We start from the raw sequence: 26,098 nt of genomic DNA, 5'->3' as shown, positions 1-26,098 counted from the left end.
AGCCAGCTGTTCGCATGAAGTGGCCAAAGTATTGGAGTTTCAGCTTCAGCATCATTCCCTCCAAGGAAATCCCAGGGCTGATCTCCTTCAGAATGGACTGGTTGGATCTCCTTGCAGTCCAAGGGACTCTCAAGAGTCTTCTCCAACACCACAGCTCAAAAGCATCAATTCTTCAGCGCTCAGCCTTCTTCACAGTCCAACTCTCACATCCATACATGACCACAGGAAAAACCATAGCCTTGACTAGACGGACCTTTGTTGGCAAGTAATGTCTCTGCTTTTGAATATGCTATCTAGGTTGGTCATAACTTTCCTTCCAAGTAGTAAGCGTCTTTTAATTTCATGGCTGCAGTCACCATCTGCAGTGATTTTGGAGCCCCAGAAAAGAAAGTCTGACACTGTTTCCACTGTTTCCCCATCTATTTCCCATGAAGTGATGGGATCAGATGCCGTGATCTTTGTTTTCTGAATGTTGAGCTTTAAGCCAACTTTTTCACTCTCCACTTTCACTTTCATCAAGAGGCTTTGTAGTTCCTCTTCACTTTCTGCCATAAGGGTGGTGTCATCTGCATATCTGAGGTTATTGATATTTCTCCCGGCAATCTTGACTCCAGCTTGTGCTTCTTCCAGTCCAGCGTTTCTCATGATGTACTCTGCATATAAGTTAAATAAGCAGGGAGACAATATACAGCCTTGACGTACTCCTTTTCCTATTTGGAACCAGTCTGTTGTTCATGTCCATTTCTAACTCTTGCTTCCTGACCTGCATTCAGATTTCTCAAGAGGCAGATCAGGTGGTCTGATATTCCCATCTCTTTCAGAATTTTCCACAGTTTCCTGTGATCCACACAGTCAAAGGCTTTGGCATAGTCAATAAAGCAGAAATAGATGTTTTTCTGGAACTCTCTTGCTTTTTTCATGATCCAGCGGATGTTGGCAATTTGATCTCTGGTTCCTCTGCCTTTTCTAAAACCAGCTTGAACATCAGGAAGTTCACGGTTCACGTATTGCTGAAGCCTGGCTTGGAGAATTTTGAACATTACTAGCGTGTGAGATGAGTGCAATTGTGCGGTAGTTTGAGCATTCTTTGGCATTGCCTTTCTTTGGGATTGGAATGAAAACTGACCTTTTCCAGTCCTGTGGCCACTGCTGAGTTTTCCAAATTTGCTGGCATATTGAGTGCAGCACTTTCACAGCCTCATCTTTCAGGATTTGAAAGAGCTCAACTGGAATTCCATCACCTCCACTAGCTTTGTTCGTAGTGATGCTCTCTAAGGCCCACTTGACTTCACATTCCAGGATGTCTGGCTCTAGGTCAGTGATCACACCATCGTGATTATCTGGGCGGTGAAGATCTTTTTTGTACAGTTCTTCTGTGTATTTTTGCCACCTCTTCTTAATATCTTCTGCTTCTGTTAGGTCCATACCATTTCTGTCCTTTATCGAGCCCATCTTTGCATGAAATGTTCCCTTGGTATCTCTGATTTTCTTGAAGAAATCTCTAGTCTTTCCCATTCTGTTGTTTTCCTCTATTTCTTTGCATTGACCGCTGAGGAAGGCTTTCTTATCTCTTCTTGCTATTACCACTATTATGTAATCTCATTTTCATAGTCCTCACTACCCTCGAGGCTCATGCCCTGGGCTCTCTCTCTGGGGCTAGGGCTTGAGGATGGGGCACTTTTGCTAGTACTGAGCCCAGAACCCAACAGCCCTGTGACTTTAATTGACCTTGCCAGTTTCAATTTGCTCATTTTTTAAAACGGGATTACCAGTGAAACCTCCCCTGTCAGTTTCGCTCAGGGCTATTATGGGGAGGGAGGAGATCTGTCTGCAGGGAGGATTCGAATCCACAGGAGAATTCTGGACCGGGCCTAGAACCTGGAGTTATGATCACATTATTTGTGTGTGTGGTTAATCCCGGCAGGGCAGTGCCGCTTGACTCAGGAGCCTGGCAGCTCGAAGCTGCCCCGCAGATTTCGGGGAGAAGGAAAGAGGAACCGAGAGGCGAGGCGGGTGGACAGCATCGGGTCGGATCGCTAGACGCTCAGGCTCCCGGCGGCCTCAGTTTCCCTATCAGCGCTGGAGGGCTGGGGCGGAGCTGCCTGCGCAGGTCCGGGGGCGGGGCAGGGCGCTGGGGCGGGGCAACCTGGGGTGATGCCGGCGCCCCGCCCCGCGGGCGGCTCCCGGGATTCTTAACGCGCCGGCGAGCGGCCTCAGGCCTCCGCCGCTGCTTGCAGCTCCGCAGCCCTGCGTCTTAGCTTTCCCGTCTGCGTCCTCTGCCTCGCCACCCGCCCGTTCGCCTGGCTGCGCCATGGAGGCCTACCATAAGCCTGATCAGCAGAAGCTGCAGGCCCTGAAGGACACGGCCAACCGCCTGCGTATCAGCTCCATCCAAGCCACCACGGCGGCCGGATCGGGGTGAGTTGGGACGCTGGGCGGCGGCGCCGGCGTGCGGGCACGTCGGCTCCGTGTGGCGCTGCACAGTGCCACCACGGAGGAGGCGCCAGGGCTGGGGGTGGGGGGCGCGGTCTCATGGTGGAGTGCGCGCCTGGGAGGTTCTGACCGGAGGATCCTTCCTCCGCGCCGGTCCTCCGCCTGGCTTCCGTCCGCTGGGGCCCGGCTCTCTGAGCGCCTTAGGCCGGCTCGGCCCCTCCTTCCCCTCCACTCTAAGGCGCAAGAGACGCGACTCGGCACTGCGGAAACCTCTCGGCCGCCGTGCCCGGAGAGCCACCATTAGCGCGCTCTCGCCGAGAGCCAGGCCCTGTGCTTGGGATCTGCACACGCGGCCCCTGGACCCTTTACCCCCTGGTAATTGATAACCTTCCACCCACACGTGAGGAAACCGAGGCTCCGAGTTTGTCAGTTGGCCGGGATCGGGCGCAGCGAGAGCTGGAATTTGAACCGGCTCTGCCCGAGACGAGAGCGCCTGTTTTAATACCTCATCTTGCTGGGAAGCCTGGGGCCCTGCCCTTGTCCCTACCTCAAACTACCCGTCCCTGTCGCCACCTCACATTCCTGTTAAGAATCAAATTCCTAAAAAAAAAAAAGAATCAAATTCCTGCTGCCACCTTGGGTTTGGAGCGAGAGTGCTGCGACTCCAGGGGAGGGAGGTGGCCACGTGGATGCAGAGCCGTTGCATACCTTGTGAACTGAAGGTCTTAAGTGAGATCTCCTCTGGGGCGGGGACAGGAGGAGGGGATGGGCTGGAGGAAGGGAGGTTTGAAAGGCTTAGAGAACCGAGAACCAAGTCTCAGGGCTTGCGGTGAACATGCAGGGCCAGCCTCCACATGCATTTTCCCCAAGACAGGCCCATCCCCCAACGCTCTTTCCCGCCAGCTCTTGTGGCTCAGAGGCGGAGAAAGGCTGCTGTCCATCTCAGGGAGCCTTCTCTGAAGGTGGCCAGTTGGCAGGGACAGTAATGATAATCGGTCACTGTGTAGCTGGAGGCGTCCGCTGGGGTACTTAAGAAAGTCAACCAGTGAGTCACTTCAGAGCCTGTTTCCTCCTCCGTAAAATGGGAACAATAGTAGCTCCTACACAACTCTGTGGTTTCCAGGATTCCAGCCCTTTTGGGGCTTGGGACCAGGCTGCCCAGACAGCATTTCATGATTGGTTCATGAAATAATTTTGAAGTCTGGGTGGGGGATGGTTTCCAGGGACCTTCCCAGATTAAGTCTGTAGAACAAAGACAAGATTCTACCTTCTGGCTAATTTCATACAGGATATATATATATATTTTAATTGAAGGATAATTGCTTTACAAAATTTTGTTCTCTCTCAAGCCTCAACATAAATCAGCCATCAGTTCAGTTGCTCAGTTGTGTCTGACTCTCTGTGACCCCATTACCACGGCACACCAGGCCTCCCTGTCCATCACCAACTCTGGGGGTTTACCCAAACCCATGTCCATTGAGTCGGTGATGCCATCCAACCATCTCATCCTCTGTCATCCCCTTCTCCTCCTGCCCTCAGTCCTTCCCAGCACCAGGGTCTTTTCAAATGAGTCAGCTCTTTGCATCAGGTGGCCAAAGTATTGGAGTTTCAGCTTTAGTATCAGTCCTTCCAATGAACACCCAGGACTGATCTCCTTTAGGATGGACTGGTTGGATCTCCTTGCAGTCCAAGGGACTCTCAAGAGTCTTCTCCAAGACCACAGTTCAAAAGCATCAATTCTTTGGCGCTCGGCTTTCTTTATAGTCCAACTCTCACATCCATACATGACCAATGGAAAAACCATAGCCTTGACTAGACGGACCTTTGCTGACAAAGCAATGTCTCTGCTTTTTAATACGCTATCTAGGTTGGTCATAACTTTCCTTCCAAGGAGTAAGCGTCTTTTAATTTCATGGCTGCAATCACCATCTGCAGTGATTTTGGAACCCAGAAAAATAAAGTCAGCCACTGTTTCCACTGTTTCCCCATCTATTTGCATTGAAGTGATGGGACCCGATGCCATAGGTATACATATATCCCTTCCTGTTTGAACCTCCCTCCCATTTGCCTCCCCATCCCACCCCTCTAGGTTGATACAGAGCCCCTGTTTGAGTTTCCTGAGCTATACAGGAAATTCCCATTGGCTATCTGTTTTACATGTGGTAATGTAAGTTTCCATGTTACTCTTTCCATACATGTCACCCTCTCCTAGGAAATGTTTTTAGTGAGTAAATCCTAAGCTCCAGTGAGGGGCTCATGTTACCAGGAAGACTTCTTGGACAGGTGGGAAGCACCAGGCCAGAGAATGGAGAGAAACTGGAAAGGGTGGAGACCAGGCTCAGTGATGGGCATCTCAGGCATTTGAAGCTACTTGCAGAGAAATGAAACAAATATTTACAACTTGAGGTGGGGGGCTCCCAAAGGGAGAGGGTGTGTCTAGTGGGACTCCTGCCTGGGTCTTTGTTAGATAGTTAAACTCTGATTTCTACAAGGAAAAGATAACTGGATTTGGCAACTGAGTTACAGGCAGGTTTATATTGTAATGCCTGAAGGAGGAACTCACTGAACTCAAAGTGTCCATTTACAAAGAGAAAAAAAGTGAAAGATACAGTGATTCCTGTGAGTTGTGAGCAAGCCTAAAAGATTCAGGAAAGAAGTACTTAGAGAAACATGCCTCAAGACAAAAAAAAAAAAGAAATACTTAGAAAACTGAATTTTCAGAAGGAAGTAACATTACTATGTAACCTCTGTCAAAAGAGATTTTGAAAGGCATGTGCCAAGAGTTGTGTGTGCAAAAAAAAAAAAAAAACCCCAATAAAGGAAGCCTTGAACAGGCCTCCAAGATGTTTGTTTTGAGGCAGTTCCTCATGAGTGGATGAGCTTTGCAAAGTGAAGGTGCAGCTTTGAGGCCTTGCTGCTGCTGCTGCTGCTAAGTCGCTTCAGTCGTGTCCGACTCTGTGCGACCTCATAGACTGCAGCCCACCAGGCTCCCCCATCCCTGGGCGCTGTGCAGTCATGGTCAAGGTGACCATCCTGCCAGGCTGTCTCCTTCCTAGGGAAGCTTACATCCCTGGTGATGCAAACAGCACTCTGACCAAAAGTCTTCTCATGGTCACTGCACATGCCGGATTGATAGTGGGTCAGTGAGGACCATGGGGTCCTGATATCTTGGTAGCTTTCCCCTTTGTCTGCCATCACTGGGCAAGTGACAGTGAACCTCCCCAGGCCTGGTAAGTGTGGACACTGGCCTCTGTGTCGTGGAGCTGAGGGACGGCCTGCATAGAGGACTCATTGTGCAGCAGCCAAGGCTGCTCCAGGTCACCTCGCTCTCCCTCCATGTGCCGCAGGAGCTGTGGCAGCCGTGGCAAGGGTCCAACTCACCCAGTCTTTAAAAGATGGTGTTCAGGGACTTCCCTGGTGGTCCAATGGATAAGACATAGAGCTCCCAATGCAGGGAACCTGGGTTCGATCCCTCGTCAGGGAACTAGATCCCACATGCTGCAAAAAAGACCTGGTGCAGCGCCCCCCCACCCTCCACCAAAAAAAGGTGACACTCAGTGGCCTTGTCAGAGGGGCCCTGACTGCTAAGGCTCTTGGTGGAGATTTCGTAGTTCTCACCAACCACGCTAGACTCACAGTATCCAAACAGTGCTAAGTATTATCTGAGGACGCCATTAGAGTCAGACCTGAATCTGAAGGTTCAGGCTGTGCTTAGAGGTCCCCAGGGCTCTGACCCACAGTGTTGGGCTGGGTACTCCGGAACAGAAGGTCTGGCCAGGCCTGGCTGGTGGGCACAGAGGGACAAGAATCTCACCGTAGCTGTGTGCTGAGTGACTGTGCCTTTGTTGAAAAGACCCTGTTCCGTCTGAGGCCTCAGTTTCCCCATCTCTAAAGAAGTTCACAGCTAGGTGGTTTTCAAGCTGGGTTTCCTGAGAGCAGGGCCGGGGGACCAGAATGAGTGAGCTCTGGGGTCCTGCCACCACCTGTTGTGGGTTTCATGTCCTGAGGAGTGTCCCTGTGACCTTAAAGTGGCTGAAAGTGCATCCTTGCCACCCAGCTCTGGTGATTAGGGACTTGGAGTGCTCAGAGGGCCCCTGTGGGCCCAGCCTATCTGGGCAGAGAACTGCTGCCCAGGCCTTCTCCCAACTGGTCTGTCTTCACCCCAGCTCGGCCCTGACTGAGGCAAGAACAAGCCTGTTGGGATTACCCCAGCAGCAAGCAGTATGTCCCAACTCCCTGTGAGGACACCTGGCTGTCGTGCAGCGACTCTGTTCTCTGCCCCTGAGCTCAGCAGCGCTGGTGGGAAGTGCTTCCTGAAGCTGAGAACCCGGTGCACCTAGTTAGGGTCTCCTGGCTTCCCGTGAGCGGATGACACTGTGGCCCCTGGGCCACCTCTCTCTGACCCCTCCCTGGACTTGGCCTCTGTAGGTGGGTCTGTTGTCTCTAGAGCCCAGTCCCACAGCACCAGCAACTCCCTTATTGTGCACAGGACCCAGCTGCCTGCCCTGGATGCTGGGTCCTTCTGCCGACTCTTCTGCAGTACTTTTTCCCTGAGCAGTGAGGTCAAGTCCACTCCACGATGTGGGCTTGCAGGAGCTGGTAGCATGTGGAGCTGGCTGACCGGAGCCTGCACTGTTTGACCTCCTTGCTCAGAAGTCAGTTGCACCCATGGCCTTGGCTGTAATCTCTAAGGACTGCACAACTGGGTAAGGGAGTGTGGCCTCTCCAGAACTTCCTCATCTGGGCCCTGAGCACCTTCTTCCTTTTAAACACCACCCTTTTACAGCTCTAGTGAGGTATAATTTTCATCTCATGGCATTCTTAGTGTACGGTTCAGTGGCTTCTAGTAGATTTAATGTATTGACAGTGAGTTATTAATGCAGTGAGTTTTAGTGAACTTACCACTTCCCATTTTAACTCTTCTGGATATTTCATATAAATGGGGTTCTACAGAATGAGGTCTTTGAGGGTCTGGCTTTTTTCACTTAGCACAATATTTGGAAGGTCGTTATGTTGTAGCAGGTAGTGAACGTACTTTGTTTTTATTGCTGGATAGTCAGGTGTTTGGATAAACTACATTTTGTTTATCTATTCATTCTTACTCTTAGCATTTTGCTTTTCTCCTGGCTCTTCTGATGGTAGACTGCAACCTTGGGCAAGGCACTTCCTTTCTGTGGACCTCAGTGGTCTTATCCTCAAATGAGGAAGTTAGATTCCATATCTGATATTTTTAGAGCTAGGATTTTACTGAGCATTTGCCATTTTTTTATGCACTGTGCCAGGCTCTTTACACACAAAAACTACCTCATTCAGATTCTGCTATATCTCCATTTTACACGGAGGAAACTGAGGCTCAGAGAGTTCACATCCCTGGGGTCTTAGAGCCTTGGCACATTTATTTGTGCACCGTTTGTGCCAGATGCTCTTCAGGCCCGAGGCTACTACAGTGAAAAGGCTCAATCTGAGGTGTGGAGGCAGGCTTCTCAGGCAGGAGCCACCCTTCATGGTTCTTGGAACAGGAAGAACAAGGATGGCTTCTAAGGTTTGCTTCTGCCTTGGCATCCTAGGATTCCCTCCTGAGTTGTTGTTGTTTTTTTTAACATATGCCTAAAAAAAGAGTATAACTGATGTACATATTATAAATAATGAGCCTGGTAGAATACCTTCCACCAGGCCTAAGAACGAGGATATTACAGGGCTTTAGAACCTACTGGGTGTCTTTCCCTCCTCATAGGAAGAGGGTTCCCCCAAGAAAGAGCTATACCCTGAGTTTTGCATTTTATTATTTTCCTTTTAGTATAAGTTCATAAACAGTATGGTCTTCCCTGGTAGAGATCTGTCTGCAGTGAGCTTTGTTCACGTGTCGTATTTGTGAGATTTTATTGAGATTGCTGCATAGTGTTCCAGAAATATGTTGTCATCAAATACCTTCTCGATAGACATGAAGGTGGCTTTCAGATCTGATCATTGCACGTTTCACTGTGGATGTGGTCTTAGAAGTGGAGATGCTGGGCCTTAGGGAATGTGCATTTATAGCTGTTGATTTGGTCTTTTTAATAGTTAAAAGATTACTTAGATTTTTCTCTCTTCCTGAGTCAGTTTTGGTGAATCATTTTCTCCTAGACATTTTCCTGTTTCCAAATGTATTTGTATCAGGTTGTTTGGAGTATTTTATCATCTGTTCTTGTGCCCTTCCCTCCACTTCTAATAGCACCCTTTCCTTTTTCTGGATCCTGCCTTAACAGAAGTTAGCTAAACCTTTCATCTTTTTTTTCTTTTCCGAAGAGCTGACTGTTGGCTTTGATTTTTAAAAATCGTACATTTGCTTCATATTTGATAAATTTCTGTTTTTATCTTTCTACTCTCTTTGAGCTCAGTGCATATTTTAACTTTTTAGGTTGGATCTTCACTGTTGGGTTTTCAACTCACATTTCTTACTTTTTCCTTAAGGAACTTAGTTTTTTGTTCATAACAGATTATTTTTCTTCCTGTTTTGAGGCATGAGAGAGGCTGTGGCCGTGCCCACCGCCCTGGTTTGTTCAATTTTTTGAGGTCTTGAGGTATGTGTCGGGCAGGGAGGAGGGCCATCATGGCACCTGGCAGTATTACCTCTTGATAATGGAGCGGAGCCCGGCCAGAGGGCTGAGGGATCTTCTCTGCATTTGTTCTGTAGGAAAACCTGTGAGCAGGCAGAGAGTGCTGAATAGAAGGGGGAAGAGAGAAGGGAACATCTAGAAGGTGTGTCTTCCCCTGGGGTGGGTGGAGAGGGCTTTGGGAGACTTACTTAGGCCCAGCTCCCTCACACCACCTTCATAGACTGAGCTAATTGGGAATAAGTAGACAGGTTTTAGAACAACCTTGTAACTCCCATGCATCACAAAGAGTTGCTTAGCAGATAAAGTTCCCTGCAGCTGCCCACCCTGTCCCTGCCCTTCCCCATTTCTGCTGCTGCTGCTAAGTTGCTTCAGTCATGTCCGACTCTGGGCAACCCCATGGACTGCAGCCTACTGGGCTCCTCCGTTCTTGGGATTTTCCAGGCAAGAGTACTGGAGTGGGGTGCCCTCGCCTTCTCCATCTCTAGCCAGTTTGTATTCATAGATATGTCCTGAGCAACATGGGAGGTAGGCCCCCTCAACCATAGTTGTTCCCGCCAGGGCAGGCTGCAGTTGCTGGGGAAACACAGGTCTTCGGGCCCCAGAGTCTGTACACTGGAGCTCCTCTACTAAGTTGAGCCTAAAAGTCTCCCATGAGTTTGGCAGAGCCCCATCTCAGTCCACAGCTTTATTCCCTCCTGCCTGCCCCGTGGTCAGCAGAGGGTCTCAGTCCCAGCCTGCTGATGAGTGGGGGCGCTGTTGAAGACCAGAGCGTGGCATCTGGTCTTCCAGCAGATGCTGATGGTGACCTGGGCACTTTGAGTTCACTGTCTTAGTTCCTTGACTGTGGATGTCCCCACGTAGCATCCCATTTACAAGTGAGGAAGCTGAGCCTCATGGGGCTGAAGCACAAGCTGAAGCCACACAGCCGCAGTGGCCCATATCCCCACTGTGGGACACATCTCGGGGAATTCCCTGAAAGCTCTGGGGTGGGGGTGGGCAGACGCCTGGACCCTAAGCACCCCTTACTCTGTATGTTTTTATTTGGCAGGTATGAAGGTAGGGCCAGCAGTGTGTCCATCATGCAGGCTTTCTTTGTGATCCCATGGACTTAACCTGTCAGACTCCTCTGTCCATGGAATTCTCCAGGCAAGAGTACTGGAGTGGGTTGCCATTTCCTTCTCCATTTCCTGATTTGGTGGTGACGATATAGGCACATAGATCTGAACTAAACACTTAGAATGACTGAACTAACACTTAGAATGAATGCATTTTATAGTGTGTAAACTAAATTTCAATAAAATTGATTTTAAAAAAGAAGGGATCTTCCCGACCCAGGGATTGAACCCAGGTCTCCTGCATTGCAGGCAGATTCTTTACCAACTGAGCTACTAGGGAAGCCTGGTTAAAATCGAGTACTTTTCAGTTTTTGGTTTGTCTTCATGGATGACCTCCCTCCCTCCATGTCAGCTTTGCCCAGGCGGGCATGCCTTTGCCATGCACAGAAGGTGCTTTTGCCAGGCCTTTATCCCTGGAGCCCCTTCCTGGAAACCACTGATGGGCAGGAGAGGCTGAGCCCTGTCCTGTGCCTGCCTTCTGTCTCTTGGAGCAGTTTGGCCTGCTGTCCACCCGCATCCTTCCCCCACTGTTCTCCTCACAGGATCTTGACTTTTGAAAGAGGGTTCCTCAGGGATGAGGCTGCTCTCGGAGGGCGGGGAAGGCAGGAGGTCAGCCTGGCCGGTGTTGACTAGGGTGTCCGTCTGTCCCCCCTTGCCCCGCTGAATTCTGTGCTAGGGACAAGGGAAGCTGGGTTCCTGCCAGGCAGGGAAGAGGTTTCTCGTTCACATTTCCTCACCTCCCTCTTTCAGGTCTAGTGTCTTTCCCCATGACCCAGGAGTTCGTAGAAGTGGTTAAGTATAAGACAACTGTGTGCTGGGGATGTGGCTACTAAACCAGCATGGACAGTTCCGGGTTTCTCTACTAATGTGTCTGCTCTGGGAGTGACTCACCCCTAACCCGTGCGGGGAGCCGGCTGCAGGGAGGAGGGAGGCCCACGTGAACCCCAGATGGTGCATGTGCCCTTGGGTTTGGCAGTGGGCATGTTGCAGTGTGGAGGGGGCAGCTGGGAGACACGTGCCCTGAGGCTGACTTTGTAATCAGACTGTGGACCAGAGGGCTTCAGGAATTATAGCATGTCCTGCCAGGAACCCTGGGGGCTGGGACTGAATCAACCAAGTGGGTCCTGAGAAACCTGAATAAGTCTCATCTCTAAGATGTACTGTCTCTAGCTAAGTCCTCTGCCTGGTCGCCATTCAAGTAAGTATACGGTGAATAGAATGAGAGCCTAATAAAGGCAGCCCCCTTGACCCCACCAGGAAGGACAGGCTCTTGGCTACTGTCGGCCCCACCCCAGGTCTTGTCTCAGGCAGAGGACTTTTTATTTTTATTTTTTTAGGATTGTATCCTTTGTAGAAGATAAGAGATTGCTTTTGCCTTTTCAGTTCTGTAAAAGCTTGGTTTCTGGTGCTATACCAGCCCTCAGAATGCCCATTAAAAGGCTGCTGAGTAGCCCAGTGATGCTCTTGGAGAGCCTAAAGCCCCGGTTGCCAGACTACCCACCCTATGGGTGGAGTCTACTGGAAGTCTCAGTCCATTAACCTCTGACTATGGCCATTGGGGCCCTGGATCTGTGAGGGCCATGGAGGCCAAGTTGCCCTGACAGGTGGGCAGAGTCCTGGGCAGTCCCACTGGGATTTAGCTCAATGGTCCTAGAGGGGCTACCGCAGTCTCCTGGGCCCCTCCTCCTCCATGTCTCTGCGGGTGCAACCCCCATGCAGCCCTCCCAGGGCCCAGATCACGTGGCTCCTTGACACCTGCACCCCAGCGCTCGGGCGTGGTGAGCCCTGAGGCCAGGGGTCTGGGCCGTGACCCACATGTGCATGTCTCTCCTGGGCCACAGCCACCCCACGTCATGCTGCAGCGCTGCTGAGATCATGGCTGTCCTCTTCTTCCACACCATGCGCTACAAGGCCCTGGATCCCCGGAACCCTCACAACGACCGCTTTGTTCTCTCCAAGGTAGGAGGCCAGCCCCCCACCCTTCATGTGGGCCTGGGTGGGCCCTGCAACGGCGAGAAGGAGACCTGCCTCCCTGATGTAAGCCCAGCTTTTTGCCACCCTTCCTCACCCCAGGCTCCTTCTCCACCTGTCCCACCCGGCCCGGCCCCCTCTTGCTCTGTACTGACCCTGCTGGTAAAGTTTAACTAAGAAATAAATGACTGAATTAGTAAGAGAGAATGGAAATGATCCGTCTCTGCTGGGCCAATACCCAGGCCATGCTCACTCCCTCAGGAGTGGGGGTGCCCTGCAACAGTTTGGGATGGGGAGCCCTGATCGCCCCCCCGACCCCACGCACCGCGTGAGAGCCACAGCCGCAAGCCATGCCACGAACACCCCAAATCCACCAATACCCAGGCCTGGCTCCGTGGTCTCTGGTCTCTCGAGGCAGGCATGAGAGCTTAGAAGTCTGTCCAAGTCGGCTCACATGCCAGAACCCAGGGATTAGGGTGACCGGCTGCCTGCTGGGGTTTTGGCCTCCGCAGCCTCACAGCTGTGTTCCGCCTGCACCTGTCCTAGACTCCGCTCGGCCTTGACTGTGGGAACCTCGGGCTAGAGAAGGATGAAGGGAGGGGAAGTGGCCTTTGCTTGCTTCCTTCTCTGAAAGGCATATCCTGGCCGGCAGGCTCGGCCAGGCCCCGGCGGGAACAGCTCCTCATCTGACCTCTCCCCATGGTCCGTCCCCTGCAGGGCCATGCGGCACCCATCCTGTATGCCGTCTGGGCTGAAGCTGGCTTCCTGCCGGAGTCAGAGCTGCTGAATCTGAGGAAGATCAGCTCCGACTTGGACGGGCACCCTGTCCCGGTAAGTCCACCTCACCAGGAGCCCTGCAGGCCTCTGCCTCCATTTCCTATTTCTCAAGGCTTGTGGGAAGAGGGACTGAGGAACTGAGGATGTTAGAGAGCAGAGGAAGAACTGGGTGCTTGGGCAACACTGTTTACCCCAAGCTTATGCTGAAGTCTGAGGCCTTTAAAGCCCCAACCTAGGGTGCTCTGGGCTGACTGCCAGGAGGGCCTTTCCCCAGCACCAAATACCAGCTTCCCTTCCCCGCTGGGCCTCCTTGGCCATGTAGACATGGCTTGGGAGATGAGGTGCACTAAGGGGGTGGCAGCCGGATACTGGTGATATCCAAGGAAGGGGCCCAGTGTGTTCCTTAGAGGGTACCATGAAAACTGTCACATCCCATCGGGGCCAGCCACTAATGCTAAATATTCAGTTTTGTCCTGAGTTCTTGCACCCGCTTCACAAGGTGGGCTCTTTTACAGGTGAGGGAACAGATTCAGTCCATGGCCTGAGGTCACACAGCTCCCTGTGGACTGAGCTGGTATTTGAACCACACCCACAATTACTGCTGCAGGGAGAGTGGGAAATCATGCCCCCTGGGTCTGGGTGGGGCAAGGATCCTGGGAGGCACTTCCAGGAAACAATGCCTGTGGTAACTGAAGCCCTGTCATGACAGAAACAAGCCTTCACCGATGTGGCCACTGGCTCCCTGGGCCAGGGCCTTGGAGCCGCTTGCGGGATGGCCTACACAGGCAAATACTTCGACAAAGCCAGGTAATGCGCCCACTCCCCAACCCCACCCACAGTGGTTTGGTGGGTGGTCCTGGGGGCCCTGTTTCACTCTCCGCCCCCAAGCACCTCCTTGCCTGACGGAGACTAAGTAGAAACTGTGTAATTAACTGTGCATGCATGGTGTGAGGCTAGTACCAGGGCTAGCCTCCTTTTAAGATGAAGAAATCGGCTCAGAGGAATGAAGGGGTGTGCCCACAGTCCCTGGAGAGTGGCCAGCAGGGCCCGCTTTGCGTCTAAGGCTGCATGCTCTTTGGCCAGAATGCTTTGACTCATGAGTTTCCTTGTTGCCCTCTTGAGCCCAGCTCCTGGAGCCCGGAAGTTTTAGGAGGCCCCATCCCACAATGCCTGACTGGGTGCCACAAACCTAGGCCTGAGCCACTTAGCCTTACCTCAGGAAAGGAGTAGATGGTGTGCTCTGGGGAATTCTGGGCCTCCCTGAGCCCCACCTGTCAGTCAGGGAAGCAATGAAGCCTGGAGAGGTTGGTCTGTAGGGAGTGAGCAGCCTGGTCAGAGCTTTGCTGCTCTAGCACCCGGGCAGTTTGGGGGAGATGCCCCTTGAGGCAGGTTTCAGCCACAAGGCTGTCCACCATGGCCTGCAGACAAGTCTCTGCTGTGGAGGGGAGGAATGTTGGCTACAGGCTGTCAAGGTGGTTTCTGCATTCCTTTACCCTTTGGGGCTCTGTACTCTGCTCAGAGCTTTCTAGGGTTTCACCTTGATAAGCCCCATGGGCTGGGTGGTGACATGCACACAGCTGTCCCTCCACACAGATGAGGAAACAGAAGTAAGATGTTTGCCTTGTGATGGAGGCAGCCTTTTGAACCCAGGGTGTGCATCCAGAGTCCGTATTCAGGGTCCCTAAGGCTGCTCTGAGGTGCCCGAGGGAAGCACAGGAGAGTCAGGGGGCCCTGCGAGTGGGAAGCTTCCCAGAGGAGAGGCTGAGGGAGCCTGGCCTGCAGGTGGCAGGTGGCTGCAGGGAGCCTGACTGGATGCTGCACCTCAGTGAGCATCTACTTTTTCAGGGGAAGCTGCTGAGACAGTTTTCTCCAGGAGGTAGACTGGGGCTCTGAGGTCTTCCAGACTCAGGCCGGTGTCAACTGACTGCACAGCCTCCTTGGCTGGGCTCTGGGGCCAGGCTCAGCCACACCCAGACGTGATGCACTGTGAAGTGAAGAAGGTCGCAAAGAATGGGATGTGTGTTTAAGAGTATTTTATTTGGCTCAGAACCAGAGTTGTGAGTTAATTATTCTCTACAGTTGGTTGAAATAATTGCTCGTGAAGGGTCATTTCCTGACCCTTAACATAATGGGAGAAGCCAGTGTAGGGAGAAGGGGTTTAGCGTGGTTCTCGGCAGCCAGGGTTGGCTAAGGCTGAGGGGTCGAGGGAATGATCAGGCTGTGCCAGCTGCCAGGGTTCCTGATAGAGCAGATCCAGCCTCCAGTCCAGTCTGTGCAGCCAGCAGCCGGGGAGCACACATCTAGCTGGCTCTTTCCCATTTCTCCCTCTCTCTCTTTTTTTGGCTGCACTCTGCAGCTTGTGGGATCTTAGTTCCCTGACCAGGCATCAAACCTGGGGCCCCGGGCAATGAGACGGTGGAGTCCTGACTACTGGCTCACCAGGGAATTTCCCCATTTCTCTTTTAAATAATTTTGGGGGGGGATTATAAAATATGTACTAATCTGAAACACAGGAATGCATTAAAAAGAAATGAACATTTTCCCTATTCTTAACCCCCTACCCCCATTTCAACCTTCTTAACAACAATGCATTCTATTCCCTCCGTGTTACTGTGAGAAGGAACTTACAGATTCATCATCCTAGTATTTATACACTTTCACCTAATGCTTTCTGGGAAAATCTGAACATTTCCTCACGCATCATGCACTGTCAAGAGCTAGTTTTAATGCCCATTCTGTTTCATGGGGATGCTATAACGCGTTTAGACAGTCATTTGTTGTTGGATATTTGGGGTGGTTTCCCAACTCCTGCAACAAATATTGGCCCTCTCATTAGGGTTTCTTCATGGTCGTTCAGGACTGTGGGTATTTGCAACTTCCTCCCCAAATCTAACAGCTTTAGGCAATACACAGCCTCAGGGTTAGCCCTAGCTTCTGCTGGGCACCCTTTTCTCCTTTCCAGTCCAGTGTCTCCCCAGGCTGCCCTCCTGACCTGAATCTGAGGTTGTGCTGTGACTCCACTCTTGGCCCCAGTTCAACTTCCTTGGAAGTGGGTGTGGAGTTGGGAGGGTCACTGATCGTCTTCCCTGGAATCCCTTTCTGGAGAAGTCAAGTTCCCTGCTGGCCTCTCTGCTCAGCCCCATCAGACTGGTCATTTAGGGGAGCGGCTGTGCAGGACCCCCTGTTCCTGGTGGAGGAACCAGTGGCCTGGCCCACTGGAGGCCGCAGAAGGGAAGATACAGGCCTGAAAGGGCATGGAGAGGATGAAGGAACTCTCTGTGACCTGGAGGCCTGCAGTGGTGCTGAGTCATGCTGACAGCACCACGGCTGGCCCCGCCTCTTCTCCAGCTCCTCCTGCCTTGGCCCTGCAACAGGGAGGCATGGAGGCCCGACTCGCTCAGCAGCAGGCAGGCTGTGTCCTCTCTGACCCATCCAGGCATCAGCCTCACTTCCTGGTTTCACACAGTTGACACTGAGCAGGCGAGTGGGGGGTCTCCACATCCTGGCGCTCCTTCTGCTACATGCAATCCTAGTCAGCAAGGACTGGGCAGTCAGGCCCAGGTTTGAATCCCCACTCAGCTGCCCAGCTGATCCTGACAAGTCCTCAGCCTTTGAGCCTGTTTCCTTATCTGTGTGTGTTTTTTTGGAATAACAACTGCACTTACCTTATTGTGGGGCTTACCTTCATAAGGGGCTTCCCTTGTGGCTCAGCTGGGAAAGAATGCACCTGCAAAGCGGGAGACCTGGGTTCAATCCCTAGGTTGGGAAGAGGAGAAGGGAAAGGCTACCCACTCCAGTATTCTGGCCTGGAGAATTCCATGGATTATATAGTCCACAGGGTGGCAAAGACTCGGACACGACTGAGCGACTTTCCCTTTACCTTCTTGAGAGGGTTACTCAGTGCTAAGCACAGTTAAGGGGTGGGAGGTGGGGTCAAGGTCTCTGGGTTGCTCTCCCTGCCTCCAGCCTCACTCTTGGCTCCACCCTCCCCAGGGAAGGTTCTATTTTTGGGTAATTTATCCCAACCTCATTGCCCTTTATACTGTGTCATACTGCCTTTGGAAAATCATGGCTACCTGGGTTGAGGGCAGGAGATGGCCCCTGGAGGGGCAGAAAGCCTAAGCCCAGCTCTAGTCTTGAGCAAAAACCAGTCCCAGAATCTTGGGAGAAGCCCATCCTGGGAGGCAGCTGCCCCCAACGGTAATCTTGGCCTTTAAGCCCCTTGGGAGTGCTCATCTTCACCTGAAGCCTGCCTCTAGAGTGCTGCCTGGTGTGCATCACAGGGGGCCTCTCCAGCCCACCTCCTCTGAGCAGAAGGTCTCCTGTCCCTCTGGCCTGCCCAGTGAGTCCCAGGGCTCCCCCAGCAGTCCTGGTTCAAGTTGGGGTAGAGGGAGGCGGATGCACCCCTGTAGTGGGTGGCTCCCACCCAGTGTGAGTAGTTAGCCCCCATGAATCTCACTGTTTTCTTCATGCCCTAACAACTCCTGATTGTCTGGATCTTATCGGCCAGATGGCTGTCTGGAGCTCTTTTCTTGGCAGCCAGTACTACTTTCTGGAGCTCCTGACAGTTTCCATCGCAGCCCTTTCCTCACTGGGTGTGGGCTTGGGTTTGGCACAGCTGTTGCATGTCCCAGAGGGAGAGGCCAGGGGCACAGGGACAGCCTCTAACCCACCCCCCCATCCACAGCTACCGGGTCTATTGCATGCTGGGAGACGGGGAGCTGTCAGAGGGCTCCGTGTGGGAGGCCATGGCCTTCGCCAGCATCTACAAGCTGGACAACCTTGTCGCCATCCTTGACATCAACCGCCTGGGCCAGAGTGACCCTGCCCCGCTGCAGCACCAGATGGACATCTACCAGAAGCGCTGCGAGGCCTTCGGGTACGTATGGGCCAGTGACCTGAGGACCCTCATAGCGAAGGAGAACTCTTATGCCAGGAGCTTTGTAGGTGCAGGGGCTGAGCCGGAGGTTAAGCCGCATTTTGATGCAGCCTCCCTTCAGGGTTTGACTCACTTGGCATTTGGGCTTAAAGGGGCCGCCTTGGCCAGTGCCACGGGTTTGTGGGCTGAGACGTAGCTCTGAGTTCCTGTATTTGCACATTGGTGTGATGGTTCTCAGAGCTTCCACGTGATGCAATCTCATACATCCTCACTTTGTTTTTCAGTGAGAAGGCAGGAGGTGCACAGTGTAGACCGGGTTCACTCAGTACATCAGTCCACTGGTCACCTACGACCAGCCAGCCTGGGGAGGAGGAGCGGGCCCTTCTCCTAGGGAAATGGGAGATAAGATTTCCAGATCTCTCCCCTTGGCCTCAGAGTCACCTATTACAAAGCAAGGAGGTCTGTCTGGGTGGGTGGCATCCAGAGGGGCCCCCACCTTGATGTCCTTCCCCTGCCCCAGGTACCAGCTGCTCTGCAGTTGGGCTCTGAGGGCCCTGGGCCTCTAAGGCCACCCTTCAGAGATGAACTGGTGGCCAGGGAAGGTGGAGGTGGAGTTGCAGTACCCGGTCACATAGATACAGGGCTGTTACCTCTTTTGTGACCTTATAGAGGGAGAAAATGTGGAGAGGAAGGATTTCTCTGGATGAAGGAAGAAACAGAGCCACAAAATGCCTCAGGGACACACCTCCCGAAAACCACATGGACCTGGGGACTTAGAGAATAACCCTGGCAGTGTCCTTGGGTCTGTGTCTATAACCTTGTGACTATGGAACCAGATTCCTTAAGTCCTGGCTCCATCACTTAACTTGCTTTTGTGACCTTGGGCAGGTTGCTCCACCTTCAGTATCTCAGTTTACTTGTCTATAAAATGGGGACAACAACAGGCTTAAGTGGGTTGACAGGTGCTCAGCTCAGTAAGTGTGAGCTGCCACTTCTATTACTATTAATCTGCCAAAAAGAATTCCAGAAAGGACTGGCTGAAAGAGAAAGTTTCCTTCTGGATGTTTGACAACATAGCTTGTTTTATACAAGTTTCTAACACTGCATCCAGCAGCCATGGAAAGGTCAGCTTAAAAAATTCATCAAAAATCTAGTAGTAGATTCCAAACTCAGCGCATTGTCCCAAGAGCAGCTTTCAGTAGGAAATGAATAGCTCAGGAATGAAAGACAATAAGTACACCAGGCTTTGTGTTACTTAGGAGAGAGGAGGAAGGTCTGTCCAAAGGCAAACAAGAGGAAGTAAAACAATGTGAAAAGAGAAAATTAAACCCAAATTGGAAACAGGCAGGTTTGAGCCATCCCAGCTCCTCCAGGTCCTTTCATGCAGTGGAAGGAGGGCAGGCCTTTCCCTGGACCCTTGTCAGGGCCCTTGCCCCTCATACCCTCTCTCTGTTCCCAGTTGGAACGCTGTCATCGTAGATGGGCACAGCGTGGAGGAACTGTGCAAGGCCTTCGGGCAGGTGAAGAACCAGCCAACAGCCATCATTGCCAAGACCTTCAAGGGCCGAGGCATCACAGGTCTGTACGTGAGCCTTCCACCCCTGCCCTGCCCGGGACTGGGCCCTGCAGCTGACTTTAGAGCTGGAGGTTTTGGGGGGTACCACTGAAGAGCCTGCCCCTTGATTGCTCAGTGGAGTGTACCCAGTCTGGGGAAGGAGGTGCAGGAGACTCGGTGGGCAGGGTGGCTGAGCTGGGATTTAGGACCCTGGCCTATGGGGGTCATGTATAGGCAGGAGGACTTTGAGAGGCCTCTGGGTAAGCAGAAAGGACACTCTCTGGCTGGCATTTGCAGAGCGAACTTGGCAGCTCCAGCTGTCTGCCCTGAGCCGAAGGGCTGAGGCAGGGAGCCCCAGGAGAGCTTGGGGAGACCTAGATTCTCCCCTCAGAGGTGGGCAGGGTACCCCTCATGCAATGGAAAAGGGATTCCAGAGGCTTGTGCAGGTGGGTTGCCCAGGAGGGTCTGGAAGATAGTTCCTGAGCTGAGCCTGAGAGCTCTGCAGGCATTAAGTCCCTCCCTAGCACCCAACCATGGGTTCCAGACCCTTGTTTGGGGCTAGGATGGCCATTGCCGATTGTAAAGAAGGGAAGATGGGACTAGAAGTGGCCAGGAACTTGACTACGGAGTCTGGCATTAAGAGAGCTAACTGCAGACCCTGGGCTGGCTTCATGCATTGTGCCCAGATGGCCCCCTGCCCACCAGGGGTCACATCCCTCTCTGCCTGTGTGGACTTGGGGCAGATGAAGACATTTCACTGCAATCTGGGGAGAGGTGTGCAGCCCTCTGAGCCTCTGGGATACTGTCGCAGCCTCAGTGCTGCTGACACTCACCCTTAGGTGTTACCACTACGGCTCCTGGGGGCGGCCTGAGTCCTTGGCTCTCCCTGGGCTGTGGTGACATCTGAGGTGACTGAGAGGAGAGGGGTACTAAGCCTCACTGGCTCTCCCACACAGCAAGGCACCATGGCAGGGGGTGACTTTTGGCAGTGCTGACCCTGCCCTGGTCCTCAGCTTCCCTCCCAACTTCTTCAACAGAGTGTGATTTCTGCAGCAGACCCCATTCTCTGCAAGCTTGGGGTGGGGAGGTGACGCAGAGAACGGGTTGGGCCAGCATGCCAGCAACATTCGTCTAGCCACACATGCCCCCTCCCACTGGAAGCTCCTAGAGGCCTGGGCTGCCACTCAGTAGGGGCCTGCAGTTGAGCACTGGTCAACACAGTCCTCTCCTTACCCTCTGTGGTGGTGGCCTGCCCTCACATGGAGGGCCGGGTCCCCCAAGCAGCTTCCTGGTCCCCTGGGAGCTGTCACCTTACCTGTCCCTCTCTCCTCCAACGTTGTACCTGTAGGGATAGAAGATAAGGAGTCTTGGCATGGGAAGCCCCTCCCCAAAAATATGGCCGATCAGATCATCCAGGAAATCTCCGGTCAGATCCAGAGCAAGAAGAAGATCCTGGCGACCCCCCCAGAGGAGGACGCCCCCTCAGTGGACATCACCAACATCCGAATGCCCACCCCACCCAACTACAAAGTTGGGGACAAGGTACCCAGTTGAGCCTCCAATTTTCTGGACTGACTAGGCTGGAGTGGCAACAGTACTCATTTCCGGAGAGTGGGCCCAGGAGAGAGAAGAGAGGTTAGTTCAGGGGGAGGAGGAACCCTGAGATGTTGCTCCTGGAGTTATTTACTTTTCTGTCCCTATATTTTATCCCTTTTCTCCCTGGTGGAAGCTGTGGCCCAGGGGCTGAGCAGGGCTCCAGGCCTCATGCCTCCTAAGGTGCTCAGCCTACCCACTCTTTCCTCCCCACAGATAGCTACCCGCAAGGCCTACGGACAGGCCCTGGCCAAGCTGGGTCATGCCAGCAACCGCATCATTGCCCTGGATGGGGACACCAAGAACTCCACCTTCTCAGAACTCTTCAAAAAGGAGCACCCGGACCGTTTCATTGAGTGTTACATTGCTGAGCAGAACATGGTAGGTAGAGCTGGGGTCTGTGGGGTGTGGGGGCAGGGCCGAAGCTATATCGGCATGCTGGTCCTTGACCCAGCATGGACCCATGACCTCAAGTGACTGGTGGGCGAGGGGTGATGTGACACCCAAGGGCTGGGTGAGTGGAAACGGGATGCTGCATGCCAGCCAGGCATTCTGTTGGATGGGCTTTCTCTGGGGGTAAAGGGCTCTGCAGATGGAAGGGCAGGCACAGCCAGGAGGCTGGTAGTTTTAGCAAAGGCTACTGAACTCTTATACACAAGGCTCTGGCCCTTGCCACCCTGCGGGATACAGAGATGAGAGTTTGGTGGACCGCTACCATGTGCATGGTTGTATTCACAAGTCCATATCAGGAACTGTGGTTGTTAAATAAGGAACAATGTTTTGTCCAGTTTTTCAAAATATTCGCTCCTTTCTGCAGAGGAGCCCTGCAGGGCCTGCAGGCCCCTAGGAGCTGGGAGCTTCCGCCCCCTGGTGGCCACTTGGCTCTATTGCACCCAACATTCTTCCTCTTAATACCTGAACTGGAAGTTGTCTCTGGCTTCTGGCCTTGGCAGCTAGAAGATCCAGATTAAACTGGTGGGGTGTGGAGAGGGTGGGGGCTGGGGAGGCCCCAGGTGTGCTGGGGAAGGAGGGCTCATGTCACCTGGTGGATTTCATAACTATGGAGGTGGTGCCAATTTGGAACTGATGCCTGCACTCAGTGCAACTAGGCCAGGATTTGGGGCCTGGAGTTTACGGAGCTTAGGGGTGCAAGGGCTTGTCTTTGCAGAGGCCTTGGGGAAACAGGGAGATGCTGTGGGGGGGGGGGGCTTGCATGGGCCTGGGAGGGATGAACCATCCATGCCCCAGCTGACTAGCTTCTCTGTGAAAGGCTTTGCTTACTGCTAGAAAAGTATTCCCCAGGAGGGTGATTTTTTTGAGAAATGGTTATATCAGTTCAAAGGAGTCTGGAAACAGACTGGAGTTCCTAGGTGCACCGGATCACTTGCATGAGAGGAGGAGAATTAACAGTTACTAGGATGACAAAACACTCACCTCCCAGGAGGTGGCCCTGAGAGGTCCTGGGCTTCCTGGCCACCTCTCCCTCGGCACTGACTCCATCTGCTCTGTCCCCAGGTGAGCATCGCCGTGGGCTGTGCCACACGCGACAGGACGGTACCCTTCTGCAGCACCTTCGCAGCCTTCTTTACACGGGCCTTCGACCAGATTCGCATGGCAGCCATCTCCGAGAGCAACATCAACCTCTGCGGCTCCCACTGCGGCGTGTCCATTGGTGAGTAGAGCTGGGGTGCTTACACCTGTGACGTCCTCAGACTTCTGGAGCAGGGTGTAGGGCCAGGATTCCATTACATGCATGGGGTCTTACATTGACATATCCTTTCCCACACCCTAGGAGAAGACGGGCCCTCCCAGATGGCCCTGGAAGATCTGGCCATGTTTCGGTCTATCCCCACGTCAACTGTCTTTTACCCAAGTGATGGGGTGGCTACGGAGAAGGCAGTAGAATTAGCAGCCAATACAAAGGTGGGTCATGTGACTTCTTTCTTCAGCTGCAGCTAGTCCTTCCCTAGAGAAACAGGAGGGGAGGCCAGCATGCCAGCCCAGAGCTGCTCATTTGCTGCCTCAGAATGGGTATCTCCTGACTTTGCACTGGTGGTGTAGCTTGGAGGAGTTAGACCAGGAAAAATGAAATACACACCACCCTTCCTGCTATGTGGCAGACATTGCTAATTGATCACTGCGCTCTTTGCCCATTTGAGCATCCCAGCAGCTCCTGGGATACTGCAATCCAGCTCCCTGCCTCCATTCTGGAAGTTGAGGCTTATCTGCCCTCCCTGAGTTGGGTTCTCCAAAACAGAATGAACTGAGTCCTGACCAAGAGCCACCTGCTGTTGACCAGACAGCCCCCACATGGTTCTCGTCCTCTCTCTGAGGACAGGGAGTGAGGCACAGCACTTGGGTAGGGGCAGCCCTTCCTGGAAGCTAGTCTACCTGATAGAGACTCTTCTATCTGGGACTTGGGGCTGGCTCTCACACAAGAGGAGTATTTGGAGAGGCACATGCTGCAGAGGAAAGACTCCTGCCCTTGAGATTAGATGTCCTACATCCTGAAATCCTTCGTTATTCTGTTTCATTCCAGGGTATCTGCTTCATCCGGACCAGCCGCCCAGAAAATGCCATCATCTACAACAACAATGAAGATTTCCAAATCGGACAAGCCAAGGTCAGTTGCAGTTTATGCGCCAGTGAGACCCCGTAGAGTGAACCCAAGGTCGGGACCCACCCCAGGCCACCAGTTTCTGAGCCTCACTGGCCCCCATGTTGCCCCCAGGTGGTCCTGAAGAACAAGGATGACCAGGTGACTGTGATTGGTGCCGGGGTGACCCTGCACGAGGCTTTGGCAGCTGCTGACCTGCTGAAGAGAGGTAAGGAAGGTGGGACCCGCAAAGTCTTAGACAGGGCACTGACTGCAGACCAGGTCTTGGGGGTGAGGAAGAATCTCATCTAATTAAATGATGAGAATATTAATAAAAGCCAGACTTGGAGCCCTTATTGTGTGCCCAGCATGGTGACTAGATCAGAAGCCCTGGGGCCTGACCACAGGACTTAAATCTACTTAGCTGGCCTTTAAGTATGTTATTCAGCATCCCTGTGCCTTACCTTACCTCAGGGCAGACTCTTGGAATGTCCCTCTGGCTTCCTCTTTAGCTTGCAAAGCATCTTTGATGGAGTTTCCTGACACTCCAAATGCCAACATCCTGCAGCCCAGGGCAGGAGGGGAGCGGAGGGGTGCTCCTCATCTTCCTGGAGACCAGTTGCTCCCAAATCAGGCCAGGCAGGCTCCCAGGTGGAGGGGTGGGTGGCAGAGGACATGGCATCACAGGTCAACAGAGGAGGGGGTGAGCTATTAGGGGTGGGTAGCTACGTGACGGGCTCCCTGCCAGGGCGCTCATCCAAGGCCCTAAAGGGCAGACCCACAGCACCCAGCTCCTTTGCCTAACCCCCTTCTTCTCCCCTCACAGAGAAGATCAACATTCGCGTATTGGACCCTTTCACCATCAAGCCCCTGGATAAGAAGCTCATTCTTGACAGTGCCCGTGCTACCAAGGGCAGGATCCTCACTGTGGAGGACCACTACTATGAAGGTGAGAGAGCTAGGGGCACACGGCTGGACATCCAGCCCCAGGAGGGCAGCTGCAGCCCAGGAAACCCAGAGCAGCTGGCACTTGGTTTCCTATTAGACCTCAGGCTGGGGTTGTGGACCAGTGAACTCAATGGCTGGAATGGCTCCTTGGATCCCTGCCCGATCCAGGAAACCTACAAGGGTTCCAGCCTTGCTGAGAGCACATGGTGGTTATGTCCCTGAAGTTCTTGAAAGTTAAGGCTGTTGGGGAGAATCGAGCTGGGAAAGCGACACAAATATCAGACTTGTATGTGTGTGTTTGCTTAGTTGCTTCAGTTGTGTCTGACTCCGCGAACCCATGGACTGTAGCCCACCAGACTCCTCTGTTGATGGGGTTCTCCGGGCAGAAATACTGGAGTGGGTTGCCATTTCCTCCTTCAGGGGATCTTCCCATCCTGACCCAGGTATCGAACCTGGGTCTTCTGCATTGTAGGCAGATTCTTTACCACTGAGCCACCTGGAGAAGGGAATGCCAATCCACTCTAGTATTCTTGCCTGAAGAATTCAATGGACAGAGGAGCCTGGCGAGCTGCAGTCCCTGGGGTTGCAAAGAGTCGGACATGACTGAGTGACTAACACACATCTGGGAAGCTTTTATCAGTTCTTCACAAGACCATCCTCTACACGCCATTCCTCCCCTGGGGAAGAGATAGGCTTAGACCCTGAAGTCAAGTGCATACGTTCAATGGTTGATGCCCAGAGAATGGTGTTAAAAGTGATTCAGAGGCCATATTTGGGCTTATGGGGAAAAAAAAGTGCTGTGATTGACGTCTGGTCTGGTTACAGGCGTGGGGCAGGGTGGAGTATATGCCCGTCCCACATCCTTAGGAAAGGGGATAAACTCAGACTGATTCGGGGCTGGGGGCAACTAGGGGTGATCTGCCCACCACTCCCCCTGAGGCTGCATCCCCTTACTCACCTCCTTTCCTTTGTCCAGGTGGCATAGGTGAGGCAGTGGCCTCTGCAGTTGTGGGAGAGCCTGGCGTCACTGTCACCCGCCTGGCAGTCAGCCAGGTGCCCAGAAGCGGGAAACCAGCGGAGCTGCTGAAGATGTTTGGCATTGACAGGGATGCCATCGCGCAGGCCGTGCGGGGCCTGGTGACCAGGGCCTAGGGAGGGTGTGGGTATGGTGTGGCAGTGAGTTCTACACATTCCTGAGATCCTGGCAAAGGTGCTCAAAAGATGTACTGAGAAGAGTCATAAAATATATGTTTTGAGAAAAATGAACTGGCTCCTGAAATGTTTCTTCTTGGATGTGAATGCAGCCGGTGCTGGTTCAGAGGAAGAAGGCTAGAGGGAAAGGTGGGGAGCTTGGTGCACTTGGGAGGTTCTGGACCACGACCTGGGGAGGCCCCTCATCTGCCCCCTACTGTCAGCGCTGTTGCTACCTCTCAGGCACCACCTTCCAGCCCAGAGGCAGAAACCCTCAGCCTCGGCTGGCTTTACAATCTAAGCCCTGTCAACCCCAGAGAAGCAGAGGGATATAGGGCAGCTCCTGGGGAAGAAGGTGCTTCTCAGGTTGGCATCAGAACTGCAAGTGGCAGAAAAAAACAAAAAGCTCTCCCCCAGCACCACAGACCAGCTCTCCTCAATTCC

The 26,098-nt window shown here is 53.0% G+C and overlaps 1 protein-coding gene across 1 annotated transcript; it reads left to right on the top strand.

Annotated features, from left to right (window-relative positions):
- The first annotated feature begins 2,153 nt into the window (after window positions 1–2,153).
- Window positions 2,154–25,729, top strand: TKT (transketolase). The gene is made up of 14 exons (XM_027522548.1): window positions 2,154–2,418; window positions 11,986–12,103; window positions 12,833–12,946; window positions 13,602–13,699; window positions 17,580–17,771; window positions 19,231–19,349; window positions 20,675–20,868; window positions 21,136–21,300; window positions 22,435–22,591; window positions 22,712–22,842; window positions 23,459–23,542; window positions 23,651–23,744; window positions 24,342–24,464; window positions 25,440–25,729. The coding sequence occupies exons 1-14, from the start codon at window positions 2,312–2,314 to the stop codon at window positions 25,613–25,615; spliced, it is 1,872 nt and encodes a 623-aa protein (XP_027378349.1). The 5' UTR covers window positions 2,154–2,311; the 3' UTR covers window positions 25,616–25,729.
- The last annotated feature ends 369 nt before the right edge of the window (window positions 25,730–26,098 follow it).

This window comes from Bos indicus x Bos taurus, chromosome 22 (genome assembly GCF_003369695.1).
Source record: "Bos indicus x Bos taurus breed Angus x Brahman F1 hybrid chromosome 22, Bos_hybrid_MaternalHap_v2.0, whole genome shotgun sequence".
Classification (NCBI taxonomy): Eukaryota; Metazoa; Chordata; class Mammalia; order Artiodactyla; family Bovidae; genus Bos; species Bos indicus x Bos taurus.
This window is presented reverse-complemented; position numbering and strand designations above follow the sequence as displayed.